The sequence below is a fragment of the Euphorbia lathyris genome, chromosome 2, assembly GCF_963576675.1.
Source record: "Euphorbia lathyris chromosome 2, ddEupLath1.1, whole genome shotgun sequence".
In the NCBI taxonomy this organism is placed as follows: domain Eukaryota; kingdom Viridiplantae; phylum Streptophyta; class Magnoliopsida; order Malpighiales; family Euphorbiaceae; genus Euphorbia; species Euphorbia lathyris.
Window position 1 is genome coordinate 10,451,259 of NC_088911.1, and position 22,739 is coordinate 10,473,997.

The window sequence follows — 22,739 nt, forward strand, 5'->3', positions numbered from 1 at the left end:
CTGTGGTCCCACGATCCTTAACAGAGATGACTCTGGGGTGTGAACTACAAAGGTTGGGTGTCACAGGAAGTAATTTTAGGGTAGTTATACATTGGATTGAGCATTTATCACTCCCGATTAATGGGAGATACATCCAAGGATCGCTTGTGGAAGACTTGACTCTAAACCCTTGCAAGGTGATAGCTTAAGAGTAGAAATACATATTTCACTTAACCTATCTTTTTGAGTTGACTCGGCCAATAACAACTAAAACGAATGTCTCGCTATATGTGACTTGACATTATCCATAGTCATAAGATTCAGTTCAAGGATGTAGTTGATAAAGGATCGTATTATACCGTAACTAATACGGAAGGGTTAACGACAAAATCAACCTATCTTCTTAACGGACTCTGGGGGAATGATTACAGACTTGCCAATAACATACTCTGTACATCATTCCGTTATGCAAGGGATTAAATATAATTCTTGAAGAAATTAATTTAATAGGTTGCATACGGCCAGAAGTAGTAAGGACCTAATGGATCACACATAAGACTTGGAACCAAAAGAGAGATGGATATGATTAATAGATGGAAACCCAATTGAGCCCAGTAAGGCCCAAATACAAGGAGGGGGCCGAAATTTGTATGTATTAGTAAGGGATTGATTTTATTCCATTAATCCTAATTTGATTAGGATTATGAATTAAATTAATTAAGAGATAATTTACTTAGGAGTTTTAATTAGATTAATATTCTCCTATATTATCCAATTAGGTTATTTATTATTATCCTAAATATATTAGATATATAGTGAGATAATAATTAGGAATCCTTTTCCGAATTGGATTCCTATTAAGTAGCCTATTCCTATCTAACTAGGGTTTAGATACAAGCTAATATATATACCCCTCCCTATATTGAATTTCGACCAAGCCCTAAGCCTCCCCACTTGTGATTTTCGAAATTGCTTAGAGAGAGAGAGAAAAGAATTCTATTCCCCAAGTTCGTGGACAAGAATTCATACGGCATTCCATCGATTGATTAATCTTATTCATCCCTCTTTCTCCTTGATCTTGTGTTGGTTAATTAGAGGCAATCTATTTTGGTTGCATCTCATAAGGGTTGATTTTATCTTAGCCTCACCGTATTAAACTTTGTGGTTGGAATCTCGGAGAAGAATTGTGGGCGCTTCTTTAACAACGGTAGATTGTTCATCGAAAGGTATTCCTTCTTATCCCTCTTTATATGAAATAACGATTAACGGATTCTATGGTTAAAAGGAAATAGGATAAAATTTTATATTTCCGCTGCTTTACCTTAGCCCTAATTTCCTTCAGTGGTATCAGAGCCATCGTTAAATCCGTTATTTCATATATGAAAATATAGAAGTTTTCAATAGGATTGAATAAATATTTATGGTTAGGATTAATTGACAAATAGTATTGATTAATTAATTCTAAAGATAAATAAAGTTTTGATTAATTGTTAATTAAAACTGATTATGCTTATGTTCCTAATTATTTCGGTTGATAATCATTATAACAAAACCTATTAGTTTTATAGTTAGGTTGATAAAATTAGTTTTATTAATTCTAAATGATACAACGGAAATCTATTGTAGATTATCCTATTTCTGAAAACCGTTTTAAAATTGTTTTAGAACTGATATATATATATATATATTTAATATAAAAAAAATATATGACAGCAACCCGAGTCGCGCCTCACGGCGCGACTGGCCGCTGTCACGCGGCTGCTGCCTCGCGACAGCAGCCGCGTGCGGCGCAGGGGCGCCGCTGCCGCAAGGCGGCAGCGCCCCCCGTGCCCTAAGGGCTGTTGCCAATCGGCAGCAGCCCGCCCTCGGGCCCGGCCCGATACCCACTTGATTTTAAAATAGGTTTAAAATCGTTTTATGTTAAATGTATATATATGTTTCAGAAATTAATAGTTTTATGTTTTGATTATCGAATGAATAATTCGTTTAAATGTTTGTTTTTACCAATATGTAAATCAAAGTGTTAAATGAATTAAAATCAAAATAAATGGGACGAGCATAATCAACGTTTTATATGGTTATATTAATCTAAGGATTAATATAAAGATACAAAACGATTAGAAGTAAAATTGGATGAAAGTTAATTTGACGAGTTAATGTGATTAACCTAAATATTACATAAGCCGGTTATGTAATCAACCAATTAAATTTATTTAATTGAGTCTATGCATGTTTGGAGTTATGGACATATTTGGACCCTCTTTTAGTCTTTTGGTATTTTTGAAATAGGGCCTGCGCGTCCTGCCATTCTACTATCTATTGTAATTTCTCCTCTCATCTGATTCCCTTCAATTCAATTGAAGTTTTCTTATAGTAGTATAGAAATTAAAATGTAATTTCAAGGCGCCAAGGAGAAGACGGAGGACCTAAAGAGAAATATGTAATAGTTAGTATTTCCTTAGGTTTGGCCTTTTATTCCGTCTCTGGCTCGACGGAATAATTTAGATGATGTGTCCATAACGCCAATGTATGTGAATGTATGTATGTCTGATGTATGCTAAAGCAAATCAAGACTAAGTTAGATTATGAGACTTAAATAAAATCCCTCATTAAAAAGTTAAGTAACTAAGTAAGTTATTAAAATCGGTTGCCCCTCCCTAATATTATAATTCAGCCGGCAGTACTGGGGACCTTTGGGTTGTTGAGTAAACTCAAGCTCGGGGTCTTATGGTAACACCTGAATTATCGAAAATCATTTTTCATGAATATGGGGTAATACTTAAATTAGATTATGATAATTGGATGAGTAAACTCATGTTGTCATAAACTAATGGGCAAAACGGTTGGGATTAATATGAGTAGCATATTAGTTACTAATGTGGTTAGTAACCCAATAACCTAGGAATCACATTAGAGATGTGATTGATTATATGAATCTACCTAATGAATGAGACTAGCTTGTTGAGTAAACTCAAGGCGAAATCTCAGGAGTTAGGATCCTAGCTCACTAAAGGATTTGTGAAATTCTTCGAATTAATATGGAGGGTTATTAATTTGGCAAAATAGTGGGAGCAATCTGAAATAAATTAAAAGGCCTATAATTTTAGATTGTTAAACTTTAAAGCAAATGAATGACATACGATTACTCTTTCTCACTCTCAGGTTTTGTTTAAACACACACTCTTAAAATCATGACTAAAACCAATCTGCAAAACATCCTTACCGATAACAAATTGAATGGTTCAAACTTCACCGACTGGTTTCGTAACCTCAAAATTGTTTTAAAGTTCGAGAAAATTGGGTATGTACTTGATACATCGATACCCCCTGTCCCTGAAGATGATGCTCCCATCGAGGAAATTGATGCTTATCAGAAGCACAAGGCTGATGATGATCATGCCGCTTGCATCATACTTGCATCGATGACGTCGGAATTACAAAGGCAACATGAGGAGATGAATGCCTATTCCATCATCATGTACCTAAAGGAATTGTTTGGGAAACAAACCAGGTGCGAATGCTACGAGATATCAAAATTGTTATATCGTTGCAGGATGCAAGAGGGTACATCTGTCATGACACATTGTGTCAAGATGATAGGCTATATTACCAAACTTTCTAGTATTGGATTTGTGATGGACAACGAATTAAGTACCGACTTGGTTCTTCAGTCCCTCCCAGAGAGTTATTCACAGTTCATCATGAACTACCAAATGAATGACTTGCAAACCTCTCTTGAAGAGCTTGCAAACATGCTCAAATCAGTTGAGCCCAATATGAAGAAAGACAAGGCCATACCGGCTCTTGTAATCGAGGGATCGAAGAAAAGAAAAGGGAACTTTCCCAATTCTAAACATCCCAAGAAAGGTAAGAAAGATGTGTCCAAGGGAAAGGAAGTTAAGAAGCCCAAAGGAGAGTGCCACTTCTGTGGTAAAGACGGGCATTGGAAGAGAAACTGCAAGGAGTATCTAGCCACCCTCAAGAAGGGAAAAGGCGGTGCTTCTACGTCTGGTATATTCTATATTGAAATAAATACGGTTTCATTGTCTGAATCTTGGGTACTTGATATCGGATGTGGATCTCATATTTGTACAAATATGCAGGAGCTAAAACAGACTAAGGAACTAAAGAAAGGAAGCATAAACTTGCGAGTGGGAAATGGAGCAAGAGTTGCCGCCCTCGCAATTGGAGATTATGTTTTACTTTTGCCCTCTGGGCTTGTCATAGAATTAAGGAATTGTTTATACGTTCCTGAGATGTCTCGTAACATTATTTCTATTAGCCGTCTCGTTGACGACGGTTTTCATATTTCAATAAAGAACAATAGTTGCAATTTTTATAAAGATTCGATCTTTTATTTTTCAGGAATATCACAAAATGGGATTTATGTGTTAGATGATAAAACTCCTGTTTTTGCAATTGATACCAAAAGACATAAGCTAGATAATTCAACTTACTTGTGGCATTGTCGTTTAGGCCATATAAACAAGAGACGCATGCTAAAGCTACATTCAGATGGGCTTATAGATCCAATCGATTCTGAATCATTGGAAACATGCGAATCATGTTTAAAAGGTAAAATGACAAAGACACCCTTTAGCAATAAAGGTGAGCGTGTATCAGACACTCTAGGACTCATTCATTCAGATGTATGTGGTCCTATGTCAGTCCAAGCAAGAGGAGGATTCTGATACTTCATTAGCTTCATAGATGACCATACTCGCTATGGTTATATCTACTTGATGAGGCACAAATCAGAAGCTTTTGACAAGTTCAAATGCTTCAAGAATGAAGTGGAAAATCAATTAGGAAAGAAAATAAAAACACTTCGATCCGATCGAGGTGGCGAATATCTTTCTGATGATTTTCTGAATTATCTAACTGAATGTGGGATATGCTCACAATGGACACCTCCCTATACGCCACAACACAATGGTGTATCCGAGAGGAGAAACCGTACCTTTTTAGATATGGTACGATCCATGATGAGCATGGCCTTACTTCCAAAGACGTTCTGGGGCTATGCCTTAGAAACTGCCCTCTTCACCCTAAATCGAGTACCAACTAAATCCGCTAGTTCCACGCCATATGAATTGTTCGTTGGTAGGAAACCCGTGTTCTCTTTCATGAGAGTATGGGGTTGTTCAGCATATGTCAAACGCGTTGCGTCCGACAAATTAGATTCTAAATCTGATAAATGTTTCTTCATTGGATACCCTAAGGAAACTATGGGATATTACTTCCATCATCCAGATGATCAGAAAGTGATCGTATCCAAACACGCAACCTTCTTAAAGAAATAGTTTCTCGAAGAAACACAAAAGGGAAGCGTGATTGAACTCGATGAAGTTCAAGAGGAAGAAACACCGACTGAAACAACGGAGGCGGTCGAGATACCCGAAGAAGTCCCATTAGATGAGACTCCAGTGGTACCTATTCGTAGATCACGAAGAGTTCGTGAACTCCTAGTTAGATATGGTTTTCTAGTGGGAGATAATGACGAGGTTCCCGTATTAGACGACGAACCCGAAAACTACGAAGAGGCTCTTACTAGTCCAGATTCTAAAGCATGGCTTGAGGCCATGGATTCTGAAATGGATTCCATGTATACTAACCAAGTTTGGACTTTAGTTGATCCACCCGAAGGGATAAAACCCATTGGGTGCAGATGGATCTTCAAAAAGAAGACTGACATGGATGGAAAGGTTAACACCTACAAGGCTAGGTTGGTAGCGAAAGGATATCATCAAAAACAAGGTATTGATTATGACGAAACCTTCTCTCCCGTTGCTATGTCCAAATCAATCAGAATCATGCTTGCAATTGCCGCTCATTTTGATTATGAGATTTGGCAAATGGATGTGAAAATAGCTTTCCTAAACGGAAACCTGCTTGAGGATGTATACATGATGCAACCTGAAGGTTTCATATCAAAGGATGCAAATAAAGTTTGCAAACTTCAGAGATCCATTTATAGACTCAAGCAAGCATCTAGAAGCTGGAACAAGCGTTTTGACGAAACCATAAAACAATTTGGTTTCGAACAAAATTGCGAAGAAGCTTGCATTTACAAGAAAGCAAGTGGGAGCTCTATAGCATTTCTCATACTATATGTGGACGATATACTGTTAATGGGAAATGACATTGCTCTATTACAGTCAGTGAAAATATGGTTATCCGGTAACTTCTCAATGAAAGACCTCAGTGAAGCAGCCTATATACTTGGTATAAAGATCTACAGGGATAGATCACGTAGACTGCTTGGTCTTTCACAGGCTACATACATTGAAAAGGTGTTAAATCGGTTTAGCATGCTTGAATCGAAACGAGGTAACTTACCCATGTTACATGGAGTAAAGTTAAACAATCATCAATGTTCTAAAACTAATGATGACAAATGACGCATGGCTGTAGTCCCGTACGCCAGCGAGATCGGTTTGATTATGTATGCTATGCTATGCACTAGACCTGACGTAGCATTCGCGTTATCTGTAACGAGTCGTTACCAAGGGAATCCGGGAGACGAGCATTGGATTGCCGTCAAAAACATTCTTAAGTACTTGAGAAGAACTAAAGATATGTTTCTAGTGTACGGAGAAGGAGATCTGAAAATACAAGGATTTTCAGACGTTAGTCATCTCACAGATGAGAATGATTTTAAATCCCAATCAGGATACCTGTTTATCCTAAATGGGGGCGCGGTCAGTTGGAAAAGTTCCAAGCAGGGAAGCGTAGCTTTCTCTACGACCGAGTCAGAGTACATCGCTGTTGCGGAAGCAGCAAAGGAAGCAGTTTGGATTAGAAAGTTCATTACAGAACTAGGTGTGGTGCCTGACATTGTCAATCCCATTACTCTGTACTGTGATAACAATGGAGCCATTGCGCAAGCAAAGGAACCACGGTCTCATAATGCATCCAAGCACTACCTAAAGCGATACCACATCATAAGAGAGATTGTGGCTAGAGGAGATGTGAGAATAGAAAGAGTACCTACAGAGGACAATGTTGCAGATCCGTTGACAAAGCCTTTAACCCAGAAAGTACATGATCGTCATTTAACTTCTACTGGGATAAGTTTTAGAAACAATTGGCTTTAGTCCAAGTGGGACTATGTTGGGGTTTTGTGTCCTATAGTCAATTGTTGCGGGATACAAACTTATTGTAAATGAATTGTTCTTTATATCATTTGTTTTAATGAGATATATGTTTTATAACTATATAAAGGCAATCCCTTTTAAGCACTAAATAAAGTCTAATAAAAGGAAATCCGTAAGTTTGTTTAAAGTGATTATAAAGTGTTCATACAAGCATGAAGTGAGACAAAACTTTATAATAAACTAATAAACTTAAAACCACCCCAAGTCAAGTGATATGTTTAGGATTGATATATCACTGTTGAGACTTGTATGTAACAATGTCTTCTGTCCGACAGAAAGCTGATCTCACAAGCTTCATATATACAGATATCTGGACAGTTACATAGATCCGATGAAACGTTGTTCATTAGGATTGGGGATCCGATTTGAGATAACAGGATGGGTAGATTCATCATTGTCAACTGTTCATCTCATTGGTATTAATAGGTATAACTAATCCTCAGACTCAAAGGAATGTTAATTGGTCATCCTGAATTACTGAATGTGAGACTTTGATCCTGTGGTCCCACGATCCTTAACAGAGATGACTCTGGGGTGTGAACTGCAAAGGTTGGGTGTCACAGGAAGTAATTTCAGGGTAGTTATACATTGGATTGAGCATTTATCACTCCCGATTAATGGGAGATACATCCAAGGATCGCTTATGGAAGACTTGACTCTAAACCCTTGCAAGGTGATAGCTTAAGAGTAGAAATACAGATTTCACTTAACCTATCTTTTTGAGTTGACTCGGCCAATAACAAGTAAAACGAACGTCTCGCTATATGTGACTTGACATTACCCATAGTCATAAGATTCAGTTCAAGGATGTAGTTGATAAAGGATCGTATTATACCGTAACTAATACGGAAGGGTTAACGACAGAATCAACCTGTCTTCTTAACGGACTCTGGGGGAATGATTACAGACTTGCCAATAACATACTCTGTACATCATTCCGTTATGCAAGGGATTAAATATAATTCTTGAAGAAATTAATTTAATAGATTGCATACGGCCAGAAGTAGTAAGGACCTAATGGATCACACATAAGACTTGGAACCAAAAGAGAGATGGATATGATTAATAGATGGAAGCCCAATTGAGCCCAGTAAGGCCCAAATACAATGAGGGGGCCGAAATTTGTATGTATTAGTAAGGGATTGATTTTATTCCATTAATCCTAATTTGATTAGGATTATGAATTAAATTAATTAAAAGATAATTTAATTAGGAGTTTTAATTAGATTAATATTCTCCTATTATTATCCAATTAGGTTATTTATTATTATCCTAAATATATTAGATATATAGTGAGATAATAATTAGGAATCCTTTTCCGAATTGGATTCCTATTAAGTAACCTATTCCTATCTAACTAGGGTTTAGATACAAGCTAATATATATACCCCTCCCTATATTGAATTTCGACCAAGCCCTAAGCCTCCCCACTTGTGATTTTCGAAATTGCTTAGAGAGAGAGAGAAAAGAATTCTATTCCCCAAGTTCGTGGACAAGAATTCATACGGCATTCCATCGATTGATTAATCTTATTCATCCCTCTTTCTCCTTGATCTTGTGTTGGTTAATTAGAGGCAATCTATTTTGGTTGCATCTCATAAGGGTTGATTTCATCTTAGCCTCACCGTATTAAACTTTGTGGTTGGAATCTCGGAGAAGAATTGTGGGCGCTTCTTTAACAACGGTAGATTGTTCATCAAAAGGTATTCCTTTTTATCCCTCTTTATATGAAATAACGATTAACGGATTCTATGGTTAAAAGGAAATAGGCTAAAATTTTATATTTCCGCTGCTTTACCTTAGCCCTAATTTCCTTCACTTCCTCCTCTCTTCTCCTTTCTTCTTCTTCTTTTTTTTTGAAAAATTTCTAAAATTCCCAAACATTCACGTCTAGAATTTCCAGACGTTGAAGAATGTCCGCTGTTAAGGTTGCTTTTAGTTCGATTCATAGAGAATCACCATTTTTTCATAGTTATTGCAACAATAGCAGCAATCAGGGACCTGCAATTGAAGATTCATCGATCCTAATTTATCTAAGTATCGCGGGTTCCTTAATTCCGATGAGGGTTTTGGAGATGGATTCTATAGCATCAGTGAAGCTAAGAATCCAGACCTGCAAAGGGTTTGTAGTGAAAAACCAGAAGGTAGTTTTTGGGGGGAGAGAATTGGCTCGAAATGATACCCGAGTTAAGGATTATGGTGTTACTAATGGCAAAGTTCTGCATTTGGTTCTGAAGCTATCTGATCTCTTGTTAATCACTGTTAGGACCACGTCCGGGCGCAAATTCGTGTTCCATGTGGATAGATTTAGAAATGTTGGGTATTTGAAGAAATGAATTTATAAAGAAGAGCATGGTCTTGTTGATGTTGAGGAGCAAGAGATTTTCTATAATGGCAAAAAGCTAGATGATCAGAAGCTTATTGGTGATACTTGTGGCGGTCATGATGCGTCTATTCATTTGTTGGTTTAAAAACCAGCTCGGGTTCGGGCTACGCCTTTTGAGAAGGATCTTGAGATTTCTATCTTTGCAGCAGGTTCCAATGAGAGAAGAGAGAGTGTAGTATGAGGACCAGCTCAATCCGAAGATATTCAGGTTCTAGCGGGGGATGATCAACCGACTCAGTTGCAGCCTGTTATTGTTAATCCTAAGGTTAAATTGAGTCCGGCTATTTTGAATATGGTTCAGCGAACATTGGACGGCCTGGAGGGAGGAAAGCCAGCTATCCGTTCTTCTGATGGGACAGGAGGAACTTATTTGATGTGAGATCCGTTGGGTCAAGAACTCGTTTCAGTTTTCAAGCCTATTGACGAGGAACCAATGGCTGTATATAACCCTCAGGGACTAACAGTCTCGACAAATGGCGAGGGGTTGAAGAAGGGGATGAGAGTAGGAGGAGGAGCAGTAGGGAAGTAGCAGCTTATTTATTGGATCATCCAATGAGCGAGAAGAAGAAGAAGAAGAAGAAGAAGAAGAAATGAGGAGGAGGAGCTTCAATCGATTGATTTTAGAGGGAGAAATTAACAGAGCGGAGAGAGAGAAGAGAGAGAAAGAAGAAGGAAAATAAAAAAATAAAAAGAGATTGAGAATATGGTATTTTTTATTTTTATTTTGATTTTGGGGTTTATTTGTGATAATTAGATAATTAGGGGGGTTAATTTATGAAATAAATAAATATAAGGACCAAATTAACGCTTTTCTCTTTGAATTTTAACACCATTAGTCAATTTGGCCTCTGTTTGCTAACGACGTTTAACACATACCTCTGTTTGTAAAAAAAAAAACCCACAGGTTCGCGTTTACAAAATAGGTAAACCACATGCATTTTTTTTGTACTTATCCCTTATTCTTATCAGGCATCATCTTGAAGAGTCAAGACACCGTAGAGGAGTCTTTTACTCCGGTTTTCCATTCAACTACTTGACATGTTTCCACTGAAGTTACTTAGTGAAGAGCACGGGCGCATGAAATGTTTGAGTGTGGAAGTGTATGAACGTTGTGGTTGTATATTGAGAACCACTCATCAGCTTCCTTATGCATGCGAGATTAGAAAAGTAGTAGATTCGACAACCCCGATTAGTGTTGGACGTGTTCACACAACATGTGTCATTGGTCATGTTGACACTTTTGATAACATCGGATATGATGATGGGTCAGAGGATTACCGGTACTTTCACTCTCTAGTTGAAGATGTCGACAAAAGCGACAAAACATTTGTGTTCAATATATCTCTTTTCATGCACGATCAACTTCACCTGGACCAAGGAAATTACAGTGAACTGGAGGTTAAAACCATAATACGAGGACGACTGAAGGGGAGTACATCAACCAAACATCTGCGGAGTGTGTGGGAGTAGTGCGAGAGGGGTCGTGGACGTGCTCGATCGTCTAGTTCATCCTGGAGTCGTGGGCATAGCTCTTCATTGTCCGCCCAAAATGCTGCAACAACTAGTAATATTAATTCACTAATACACATTTACTAATAATTTAACAATATTAACTTTAATATAGTATTAATGCTACATATAGCAGCACATGTGATATTTCATAATACTACCATACCAATAAAATCCCAAAAATAATGAAGTCGTTTGTTGAAGGATATCTCGATGTGGTAGGTGATGGTAACTGCAGGTTCCGGGTTGTGACAAATCGTATAGTTGGTGACCAAAATAGATGGCGGTCAATAAGAGCATGCATTGCAAATGAAATTCTTGTTAACCGTACACTATATGAGCCAATTTACTTTGGCGATATTGATTCGGCAGTCCAATGAATTAGGTGGAACAGTACGTCTTGTACCGTTACACATTGGATGCTTGTTTGGGATGACTTGTACCTGATTGCTACGTTATATAATGCTGCTGTGTTTTTTTCAGGTACAATAATGGAATGAGTTTAAAACTGGAAAAGAAATCTCCCCTCCAAGTCTGATTCAGTGATGGTGACTCTTGTAGATACCTATTTTTGTCCGGGCCAATTTTTAATTTTTTAATAAATTTCATTCAAATTTTGAACAATCCATGAAATATCCAGAATATATGGTATTATCTCGAAAATAATTTATTGGGGAAAAATTGTGCTATTAAAGCTAATTTGCCACATTTCGATATAAATCGGTAAAAATATCGAATTATATTTGAAATGCGACTTAATAGAATTAAAGTACAATTTAACCTATTATAAATTTTATTCGAGATATATTCCTCGTATTTTGAATAAAATTGAATTTGCTTAAATTTGAGTTATGAGTCAGTAGTTTAAGTCCAAGTGTCAAGCAATCGGGTTGAGTCGTCAGTCTACGCTAATCCGGCATGACTCGTGAAATTGTAAACTGCAATGCAATATCATGTCGGAAATGGCCAGATTGAGATTTATGTTATATATTGTACCTAATATGTGTGTTTATCTTGAGTCTGTGCGTATTAATGTCATTGTCCCAAAAATCTCAAGGGTAAAATACTTTTCGATTAATCTTGTGTTGAGCAATTCTCTAAATATCAATCATCATTGTGGTCCAAAAATCTTCTTACCAAGTGGTCGATGATTGTTGCTTTTTATGATTAGTCGTGTTTACATTGTTTTGTCTTCAAATTTCACATTGTCGGGTCATTATAAGTCGAATGGCACCTCCAAATGCTTGTTAACAATTAATTAGATCGTCACATGCTATTTGAGTAAATTTGGCTAATTGCGTCAAATAAAATTGGAGGTACTAGTATAGAAAGAAACCGATCAAATTTTATTAATAAAAATAATAGTACACAAATACAATTACATTATGATACAAATGTCTAACTTCTAATTACATCTTTTGCAGGAAAAAAAATAAAATAAAAATAAAGTGGAACAAATGTAGCGGACCTGGAGGCCCGCCTTACAATGTCAGGGGTTTCTGTACCCCACTTTGAATACCGAGGCAACTCAGGACCCCCAAAAGGCAGGGTCAAAGCCCACATTCGATCCGGGAACACCTATTCACTTTTAGGATGTTCCCCCCCTCCCCCCCGAGGCAACCAAAGCATATCCGAGGCAACCAAAATATCTGAGGCAACAAAATTTACCCGAGGCAACCGAAGCATATCCGAGGCAACCAAATTCATATGGGACAGTCGAAAATCATCAGATTTAACCCGGGGCTACCAAATTAAACCGCGGTAAATCAAACAAAATTAAATCGGAGCGGCAATAGTCAAACAGGGACCCGGAGTTCAAATAGGAGATTCAATTTGGAACTAATGCCGTCAATTCCCAACAAACTTACCGACTCAGATTAAATACAACGTCCGTCTGCAAAAAATTACAATTACTGGGACCAAATGGCATTTTTGCCAAAAAGCTCAATAATTCAGCCGATTTGCCAGAGGCTTCTCGACAGTGAACAGATGCATAGGCAAATAGACATAGGGTTACAGTAGGAAATGAGAAAAATGATTAAACTCAATAATTCACATCAAATTTTTAGTATAAAAAAGGGAGAGCTTCATCACTGTAAGGGGAAAAAAAGGGGGAGCAAAAAACATTGTAAATGGGAGAAAAAGAGAGCAAAAACTCAATGTAAGGAGGAGTCTTTGGGAAAAAATCAGCAATGTAGGAGTCTTTGCGATTTGTTACTGATAAAATGACGCATGTGTGAAGTGTAGTGATGTAAACCCACGAGGAACAGTGCCTCGAAAACCCGACAACTAGATTTGAACCCAAGGAAAGCTAACGAATTAGGGTCGGATGCAGATAGTTGTTCTTCAATTTTCACCTCATCTTCTCTTGCAATCAGAATCTCTGAAATATAACATTGGTCAGATGCAGATACATATTGAATCTCAACCTTGTCTACATTATTCTCAACTTGAGATCTTGTTTCAATTTTTTTATTCGGCGACGTTTCATCTTTCTTTGTTAGTTCTTCAATTTCAAGAGCATCATCCTCATCATTGCATGCAGTGCTATTAGACTCTTCCTTCACTCTGCCAGACCCATCAACAACTTTTCCAGTCTTTTCACCCGTTATTTCTTCACTTACATATGTACGTTTATCGCTATTACCAATAATCTCATATCGAGATATGAAGTCTTGTTTGTTGTAGTAGTTCGCGACTCGATTGAAATCTTGCATTAGACTCGACATGTGTTTATGCAAACCCACATAGAAATGGTTAGGAATAAATCGTTTTCTCATAACGGCTTTTAGCTCTTTCCAAGAATCAATTGGTGGCTCTCAACACCTCTCTCTGGTTGTCACAAATTGATCGCACCAGATTAAGGCATAATCTGAAAATCCTGTAATAGCTTTTCGTACCTTCTTCTTTTCTGAAAAATTATTATAGTCGAAAATCATTTCCATTTTTTTCTCCCACTTCAAATAAGCTTCGGGATCGTCTCTTCCACCAAACGATGATATTTTGAATTTTACATTCCCAATACCTATTTCTTCTCTACCATAGTCACCCTGATTTCTAGTCGATCTTTCACTGTCATCATAATGATACATTACCTCGTCTTGGTTTGTTTCTAGAGCAACTCGTTGATTTTCTTCCATGATATCCATACGTCCCATCAACCGGTTTAACATCGTTAACACTTGATCGTCTGCCATATTATTGTGCAAAAGAAATTCAAATAGATCAAGTAATAATAAAACAAAACTCACAATTCACTCGGTGTTTCACTTAAAATTGCTTTTGGCTATTATCTCTAATATGCTCACCACTCTGTGCCTTTTACCACTCGATTTCTCTTATAGTGTTTTTTAAAGAACTCAGTAGAATGAATTCTGTCTTAAAACCCCAATACTTAAAAACCAAAATTTAACCCTACAACCTAAGGGGCAAAATGGTAGTAAAAAAAACGCAACACAGATAAATCAAACTGATGACTAAAATTTCAACGACAATAAAATGACTAATAAAAGATAATAGATGAAAAAAATAAATGGAGGAAGAAAGGAAAAAAAAATGAAATTAATACTACTGTTTATGTAAAGTACACATATATTTTTTTTTATTATTTTTTTAAAATTAAAACAATTGGTAGGACCTCTCCTTAACGGAGAACAACAACCATTCCAAATTGATTTAATTTTGCCCCAATTTCATTTGTTATCACAATGATAATGGAGAAAAAAAGATAAAAAATAAAGATAATGGTATGATTATCTTTAATAGGTATTTCAACAACAGAAATAACTAGTTCAATTTTTTTTTCTTTTAAGTTTCACAAATTAAAATTTGAAAAAGATAAAAGGATGCACATTAAAAAGTTTTTTTTATCAAACCCGGACTGGACCGGCCGGTTCAACTCGGTTCGACCGGAACCAGTCACAGTTCCGGGCCGGAGGTGGTCCGGTTATTAAATCTTTGGAAACCGTCTAAAACCGTTCAAACCGGCCGGTTCAACCACAAACCGATTGATCCAGTGCCGGTTATGCGGTTTGATCCGGTTTGATTTTAAACATGTTTACTTAAAAAAAATTAAATTTTAACAAAGATAGGATTCAAACCTTAGACCTTTAGAATGTAAACTTTAATGCTTACCACTACACTACAATTTCACTTATGTTTACAATTAACTATTTAAGAATACATAATAATTTTACAAGTTAAATAATTAAAATATGATTTAGTATTATTTTTCTATTTAGATAAATATTATTAAAAAAATTATTTTATTTTCTCAATATTAACAAAGTTTAATTAATATTTTTTTTGAAGAAGTTTAATTAGTATTAAATTTTAAATATATACAAATAAATTTTAAAAATCTAATAAATTAAGATTGAAGTTGAATTATAAAATACATATTCTATTAGCATATTTACATGTTAGTTATTAATAAAAATAATCAATATTAATTTTAAAAGTATATTTTTTTTAATTTTTATATTTATTTGTTATGATATTAAATAAATATTATTAGTATAACTTTTATGAATATAGTTAATATTATACTATGTTATAAGATTAAATACGAATAGAATTATAATTTTCATATGATTTTTGAATACCGGTTAAACCTCGGTTGGACCCCGGTTAAACCTCAAACCCTTAACCCTTTATCTTTTTCGATTCTTTGACCAGTCCGGTTTTGACAACCATGTTAAAAACTAATGTTTCACACTTAGTTTTTTTTTTTAATTCACAAATAAAAAATACAAAAAGGTTAGAAACAAAACATAAAAACAACTGATTGAACTTTTATGAATTTTAATTGGAAACAAGAACTAAACCCATGATTCAAAACTCCATATTAGAATATAAATTCAAATTCTAACGTTTGACGGAACAAAAAGAAAATTAAAAGAAAAAAAAACACAGATGGATAAAACTTGAAAAGTTAAAGCTCGGCTCTAATACCAAACTGATGCGAACCCATGCGGAACAATGTTTCGAAAACCCGACAACTAGATTTGAATCCAAGGAAAGCTAACGAATCAGGGTCGGACAGAAAAGAACCCTTACAAAACTAAGTTGTAAAGACTCAATCCCAGTCTCCAACAGTTAAAGATTTAATCCCGAACTGTTCAAAGTAGTACCTTAAAGAACACAAGAGAAATCACTCACAAACTCTTTTTTTATTTAATCAAAAGGTGCCTTTTACAAATGAAAAGGCTCACTCTTAAATACATAAAACACAAATAAATCATGATTAGAATTGCCTCTTATGTACCTTAAACAATAACAATAGTACAAGGGTAATTAGGGAAACAAAATACTACATAAATGTTTCTATACAATGAAAAACCAATAATGAAAAACCAAGTCAATTCATATGCAATTCATAAGGTTCACATTGCGTTGAAATTGTCATTTTGACCATTGAAATAATTAAATCAATTCATATTGAATTGATTTTATTTTCCCCATAAATCCAAATTGTTGAAATTCATATGGTGATTTTTGAATCAATTTCATCTTCGTGTAACTTGAAAGTGATTAAATTATTTCATTTTGAACTTCACACGCTTCATAGGATTATCGAATAAAGGATTAAAATTCGTAAATATAATATCGTTCTTAGCATGGATCCGATTCTCATCATGTAGATGACAATATTCATAATCGAGAAGACAATTTGATGAATTATTTCTCAAATTAACTCAATTTATCAATGTTAGGGGTAAAATTGCACCATTTTAGACGTTAGGGGTAAAATTACTCCTGACCCAAAATGTTAGGGGTATTTTTGCACCTTAACCCGAGTTAGTATTATGATTTTTGTATTTAGTTGTTACAGAATAAGCAAGTTTAGGTAGCTGGTGAGACATTTGCAAAGTTCAGTGAGCTAATAAATTTTTATGGACAAGTTTAGGAAAGTGATACGAAATAAGCAAGTTTAGGGAGCTGATGAGACACTTGTAAAGTTCAAGGAACCAATCTACTATTATGGATAAGTTCAGGGAACTGGTAATGCATTAGGCCTTAAATAAAGTTAGGAATATTTGTTAAATTGGCCCAATTTTTTTCAAATTTTAGATATATTTAGACTAATTATAGTGAATTTCATAGTTGAGTTATATATCTAAAGTTACAGGGGTTAAACCCTCGAAATGGGTAATTTGAAAGAATTATTCCCAACCCAGTAATGGTTGTGAAATAACTCACATAGTTTTTAACTTTATAGTTAAAAATAGTCAAATTATAGCTAGACCTATTCATGGGTTTGTGTCTTTTGGACCGAAATTAGACATAAAAATTTATTTTTAGATCCTGTCCGACTCAAGTCCGCTAAAGCCTGCTTTTTTGGGCGGATTTGGAGTTTATAAAAATAACATGTCCGGATCCAGCCCGACCCTCTATTAATATTAAAATAAATTTATATATTAATATTTATTTTTAAGTATAAATTTAATTTTTTATTATTAAAAATTATACATATATTTATGTATGAGCTTGTATAGATTGGGTTTGGGATTTGATTTTTGAACATGAACCTGGTCCGAGTCCGCCTAAATTAATAGCGGACTGAGTTGGACGTGGACTGAACATTTCTAGACAAAAGCACGCTGAGCTCGGCCCTAACCGGCCCATGAACAAATCTAATTATGATGGTAGATCCGCCGTAATGATATAGAAGGCAAAAATTTACCGTTTGTACCATAACGGCCAATCCAAGTGAGACTATTTTTAATTCGAAAGGTTAAAAATAGCCCCTTCCAGTGAATTATTTCCAACTTCAGAGCAATTATTTTTATAAAATTACCCTATTGGGTTTACCCAAGTTTTAGGGGCCATTTTGATGTTAATCCAGTAAAAAATGTGTAAATATGCCCGTGGGAAGACTCACCTTCTGCTCGACCAATTGTTTCAATGGAGGTCCTAAAACCACACACCAAACTTTCTGAACCATAAACCCTAATAAAAACCAACAATGCCCATTTCAAATTCTCTCTGCACCATGCTATGCCGATGCCGGAATTTCAGCTCTCTGTCGAAAATTCCGTCAAAGTACAGGCCCAAAGCAATCCAAGAAGCCCAGAAAACACTTACAGAGTACTTCCACGCCACCAGATCACTGCCTTTCATCTACGCAGAACACATCAGCAAAAACTCCCTTATCTCCCTCTCCAATCTCATTGCCGAAGTTGATTTCTCGACCACCGATTTCTCAAGGTCTCTTCGTAAGTTCCTCAGTTACAATCCTATTAATGAATTCGAATTCTTTTATGAGAGTATTGGGATTGATTACAATCAGGTTCGAGGGTTTCTGCCTAAGAACAAGTTTTTCATTTCTGAGGATATGAGTATTCTCGAAGCTGCTTCTGCGCTTGCTGCTTTCGGATTTCCTTGGATCAAATTAGGTAAATTGTATAAGGAGGATAGTTCAATTTTTAGTAGGGATTCTAATGAGTTAACCTCTATGCTTTCTGCATTTAAGGGTTATGGTTTTAGTAATACTTCTGTAATTGGCATTTGTCTGGCTTTTCCTTTCGTGTTGAGTGGTGAATTGGGGGGAGAAATTGATGCTTTGTTTAATGATTTGAAAAGAGTTTTTTTGGATTTCGATTTGAAGAGTTCTGTTGAAGGAAATGTGGATGGTTGGCATGATATTTGTATGAAAATTAGGGTATTTTATGATTTGGGATTTGAAAAGAGGAAACTAGGGGATATTATTGGAGAGAGTAAAGCCATTTTTGTTGAATATCCAGCTGAGTTATTGCTTCATAAGATTGAGTATTTTAGTAGATTTGGTGTTACGAAAGTAGATGCTGCTCTATTTTTACTTCAGAGGCCGGAAATTTTCGGTTTTGATCTTGAGACACCTTTGATTTCAGTCAAGGGTTTGCTGAAACATTTTGGGTTTAATGCTGAAGAATTGGAAGATGTTGCTCGAAAGTACCCTTATGTAATGGGAAGAAACCGAATGGAGAATTTACCTCATGTGATGAAAGCTATGGATCTGCATTCTTGGTTTTTCAATAAAATCAAGGATGGAGATCATAAATTATTAGCTGATTATGCTATGGAAGACCCCGATGAAGACTTCGATACGAAATTTAACGATGAGCTGGAGAAGATCAGAGTGTCCAGAACCATGCGCCACTCAATGTCCAAGGTGGATTTTGTGCACAGAATTGGATTTGGAGAAAATGCTTCAACTGCTAAGATATTAGTTCATTTGCACGGTAATGGTAATGAATTAATGGAGCGGTTCAGCTGCCTTCTTCGGTTAGGAGTTACATTCTCAAACCTCTGTTTTATGCTAAGTACGAAGCCAAAGATCCTAAACCACAACCCCGATATATTAGAACAGAAAGTGAAGTTCCTCCGCGGGGAAATGCAATCCTCATTGCAGGAACTCAATACTTTTCCGGGATTTCTTTGTTTTAACCTGGAGAACCGAGTTAGACCCAGATATAGATTCCATATGTGGCTTACCGAAAAGGGTTTGAGCAGACGTAAGTACTCGATCGGAAGTATTGTTGCAACCAGCGAAAAGAATTTCGTAGCTCGCATATATGGAATTCACCCTGCTGCTGTAAAACATTGGTTGGAATGTTTTGCTAACAGAACATCTGATGAATGAAATTGCAGTAAATACAATTTTTTAACTTTGCAGCTTGCAATTCGGTATGAAGTGTGGGCGGAGAATTCATTCGTTGCAACTGTGAGTTTTATTATATTGCTTTTATATGAATTTATATCTTAATTGCTTTGCCTGGTTGAGGATTCATTGTTGAAATCTACGAAACAATAGTTGATCTTCTGATTCATAGCGAGAAATGAATGTTTTGAAAGGTTGGACGATGCGTGAAATGCACTGATATTGCACTTGTGCGTCGGTGGTCACCGAAGTTAATTTTATGTCAATGAAATCACTAAAGTTTAATTCCAGTGTCAATAAAGTCACTGTGACTAGATTTGAAGAAAAAGCCAATCGGAAATCTGATGTCGCTAGTCGATCCAAACTTCTACATGTCAGCTCATTGCCACATAAGATTCTTTATCAAAATGTATTGCCACGTGTCAACCACGTGGCAATACGAAAAACGAACTTTAGTGACATTGCGTGCACAAATGCAATACTTCAGCGTGCGTGACCGTCATTGGTGCATTTTGACTAATTTTTTTTTCATTTTCCAAACTGCCATGTGGCAGAGATGTTGATGAAGATTCTTATGTGACGATGAGCTAGCAAGTAGGACTACGGGTTAACTCGCCATGTCAGTTTTCCGATTGGCTTTTTCTTTAAATCTTGTCATAGTGACTTTATTGACGTCGGAATTGAACTTTAGTGATTTTATTGATACAAAACTAACTTCAATGACCACCCTTGCACAAATGTAATGTGACCCTTGATGCATTTGAACCGTGATTTTATTGTCTTTTTTGCTGATCTTGTGATATAAATTTCAGGGCAAAGCAGTAGTTGTTGATCATGCCTGGATGTTTCTATGATACAGGTGTTATTTTTAGGGGGAAAAGCCCTTATCTTTTCACATTTTGTTGATTAAACCTTGAGGAATTATGATTGTACCAATTAAGCCCTTGGTTATCGGTAAAGTTAGTCGGTTGAACGTGCATTACTCATTTGGTCTTATTCGAATTGTAACTTTTTTACTAGTTCTTCTAGGGTAGCTTTTTATTTGTAAATGTGACTGGTAAAATAGTAAAAATCTTAGTTCGAACTGTAAAAAAAGGATAATTTAAAATGTCACACGTTTTGACCGAATTTGATATTCAAATATGATATTCTTGTTAATCAAGGGCTTAATATATGAGATTATAATTGAACGATGGTCCATGTATCAAATTGGTTATCAGTCTAGCAATTCTTTTTGTTGTATAATGTAGCATTTTTAATTCGACATAATAACATGATTTACAGAAATAACTTATATGATACGATATATTTGAAATGAATCATTTTTACCGTATTTATGACTTCGATTATAAAATGATAATGATAACTCAAATCGAGACTCTATTAGAATTTTTAGATTCAAACGTTTTCTATGATTTGCAAGTTCGACTCCTTGCCATACGATATCTTGTTTGTTGAGAGATTGTTGTCGGTATATAGTGCTTTTGATGGAGATGAGTTCGTTTGGAGTTGATATTGATGGTGTTTCATCGGACATTTCCGTTGTATATTTATTTGTTGCGGATGCTGTTGGGCGAATAGGAGGTTTGGTTCCAATGTGGAATAAGAGCTTTAGAGTGCAAAGTGCTTCTTTGCATGAATTCATTTGTGTTGGATTGCTTATCGATCAGTTATTGATCGAGTTTTTGGTTAATTGAATTCTTTCTTACTAGGGCTGTAATTGAACCGAGCCGAGTCGAGTTTTGGCTTGCTCAAGCTTGGCTCGTTATAAAATTAACGAGCTCGATTCCGAGCCGAGCTTTGACTTGCTCAAGCTCGGCTCAGCTCAGCTCATTAGAAAATAAACGAGCTCGAGCCGAGCTTCGAGCTTGTTTCGAGTTAAACTTGGTTCATTAAGAAAATTATCAAACCATGAATTGTTTGTGAGTAAATTGTTAATATATTTAAAAGTTTGCTCGTAAATAGCTCTTTAATTGTGTACATAAACAAACTCACAAGCAAAGATTGTGAATAAACAAACAAGATGCTTACAAATAGTTCGTCTATTATTTGTTTATTATGTTTGTGAACGAATTCATCTAATAGTAAATGAAATAATATTATGTTTAGATATTTGTGAACTAACACAATACTATATAGTTTTCAAAACTAAAATTTGTTCATAAATATTCTAATCTAGCATGTTCGCGAGCTTTCGAGTCGAGTTTTGGCTTGTTCAAGCTCAAGCTTGGCTCATTTATGAACTGACCCAATAAATCGTGTTCACGATCGGCTCGTTTACAAATCGAGCTGAGTCGATCCGACCACCAAAGCTCATTTACCAACCGAGCCAATAAATCTTGCTCACAGTCGATTCGTTTACAAATCGAGCCGAGTCGAGCCGATCATTGAGCCGCTCATGAACGGCTCGGCTTATTTACAGCTCTAGTTCTCACTATTTATCAGTTCAGTTACTAAATTTGTTATACATAATAGATTAAAATACTATAAAAATGTAAAATGATTACGAAACAATAAAAATAGTAGTATATCGGTATTAAATTTATTAAATAATTAAGCAAATTATTAAAATGTAGAATAAATAATCTTTACTTTGTGTGTTTTCACCATTAGATGAGTTTTACATCCCATCATCCAATGGTGAAAAACACAAAGTAAAGATTGCTTTGTCAAAAACAAAGTAACCATAGAAAGCACCTACATCTTAAATATGTAAAGAACAAAATATTTTGGTATTATATATAGTTTTCATTCGGTTTAACTGATTTTTTTTTAAAACCTATATTGATAATGAAAACCAAAAGTATCATAAAATATTAGGCTCAAAGCACTTTTTGATCCTTGATCTATTATTTGGTCATATTTGGCCCTTAATCTATCAAATTAGATAAAATTCAGTCCATATTAAATAAAAAATTAAATATGTTGGAAAATTAACAGCAGTAACCAATACAAAAATCACACATGACACATAAATAAAATTAATTTTCACTCTATCGGAACATTAGAAAAAAAATTTAGGATTTTTTTACTGTGTAAAATAGTTACCGTTGCCATCTCTAGTGGA

The 22,739-nt window shown here is 35.6% G+C and overlaps 1 protein-coding gene and 1 pseudogene across 1 annotated transcript; both read left to right on the forward strand.

The window, feature by feature from the left end:
- Positions 1-9,049: 9,049 nt before the first annotated feature.
- LOC136216657 (phosphatidylinositol 4-kinase gamma 4-like) lies at positions 9,050-10,116 on the forward strand (annotated as a pseudogene).
- A 7,794-nt stretch (positions 10,117-17,910) lies between these two features.
- LOC136216577 (transcription termination factor MTEF18, mitochondrial) lies at positions 17,911-20,656 on the forward strand. Its single transcript, XM_066003119.1, has 2 exons — positions 17,911-19,735; positions 20,485-20,656. Exon 1 carries the CDS (start codon positions 17,999-18,001, stop codon positions 19,652-19,654), a length of 1,656 nt encoding a protein of 551 aa, XP_065859191.1. The 5' UTR covers positions 17,911-17,998; the 3' UTR covers positions 19,655-19,735; positions 20,485-20,656.
- Positions 20,657-22,739: the final 2,083 nt, after the last annotated feature.

Bases quoted from the DNA above. Each gene is read 5' to 3' on its own strand.
- LOC136216577 (XM_066003119.1), top strand. From the start codon at position 17,999: ATGCCCATTTCAAATTCTCTCTGCACCATGCTATGCCGATGCCGGAAT.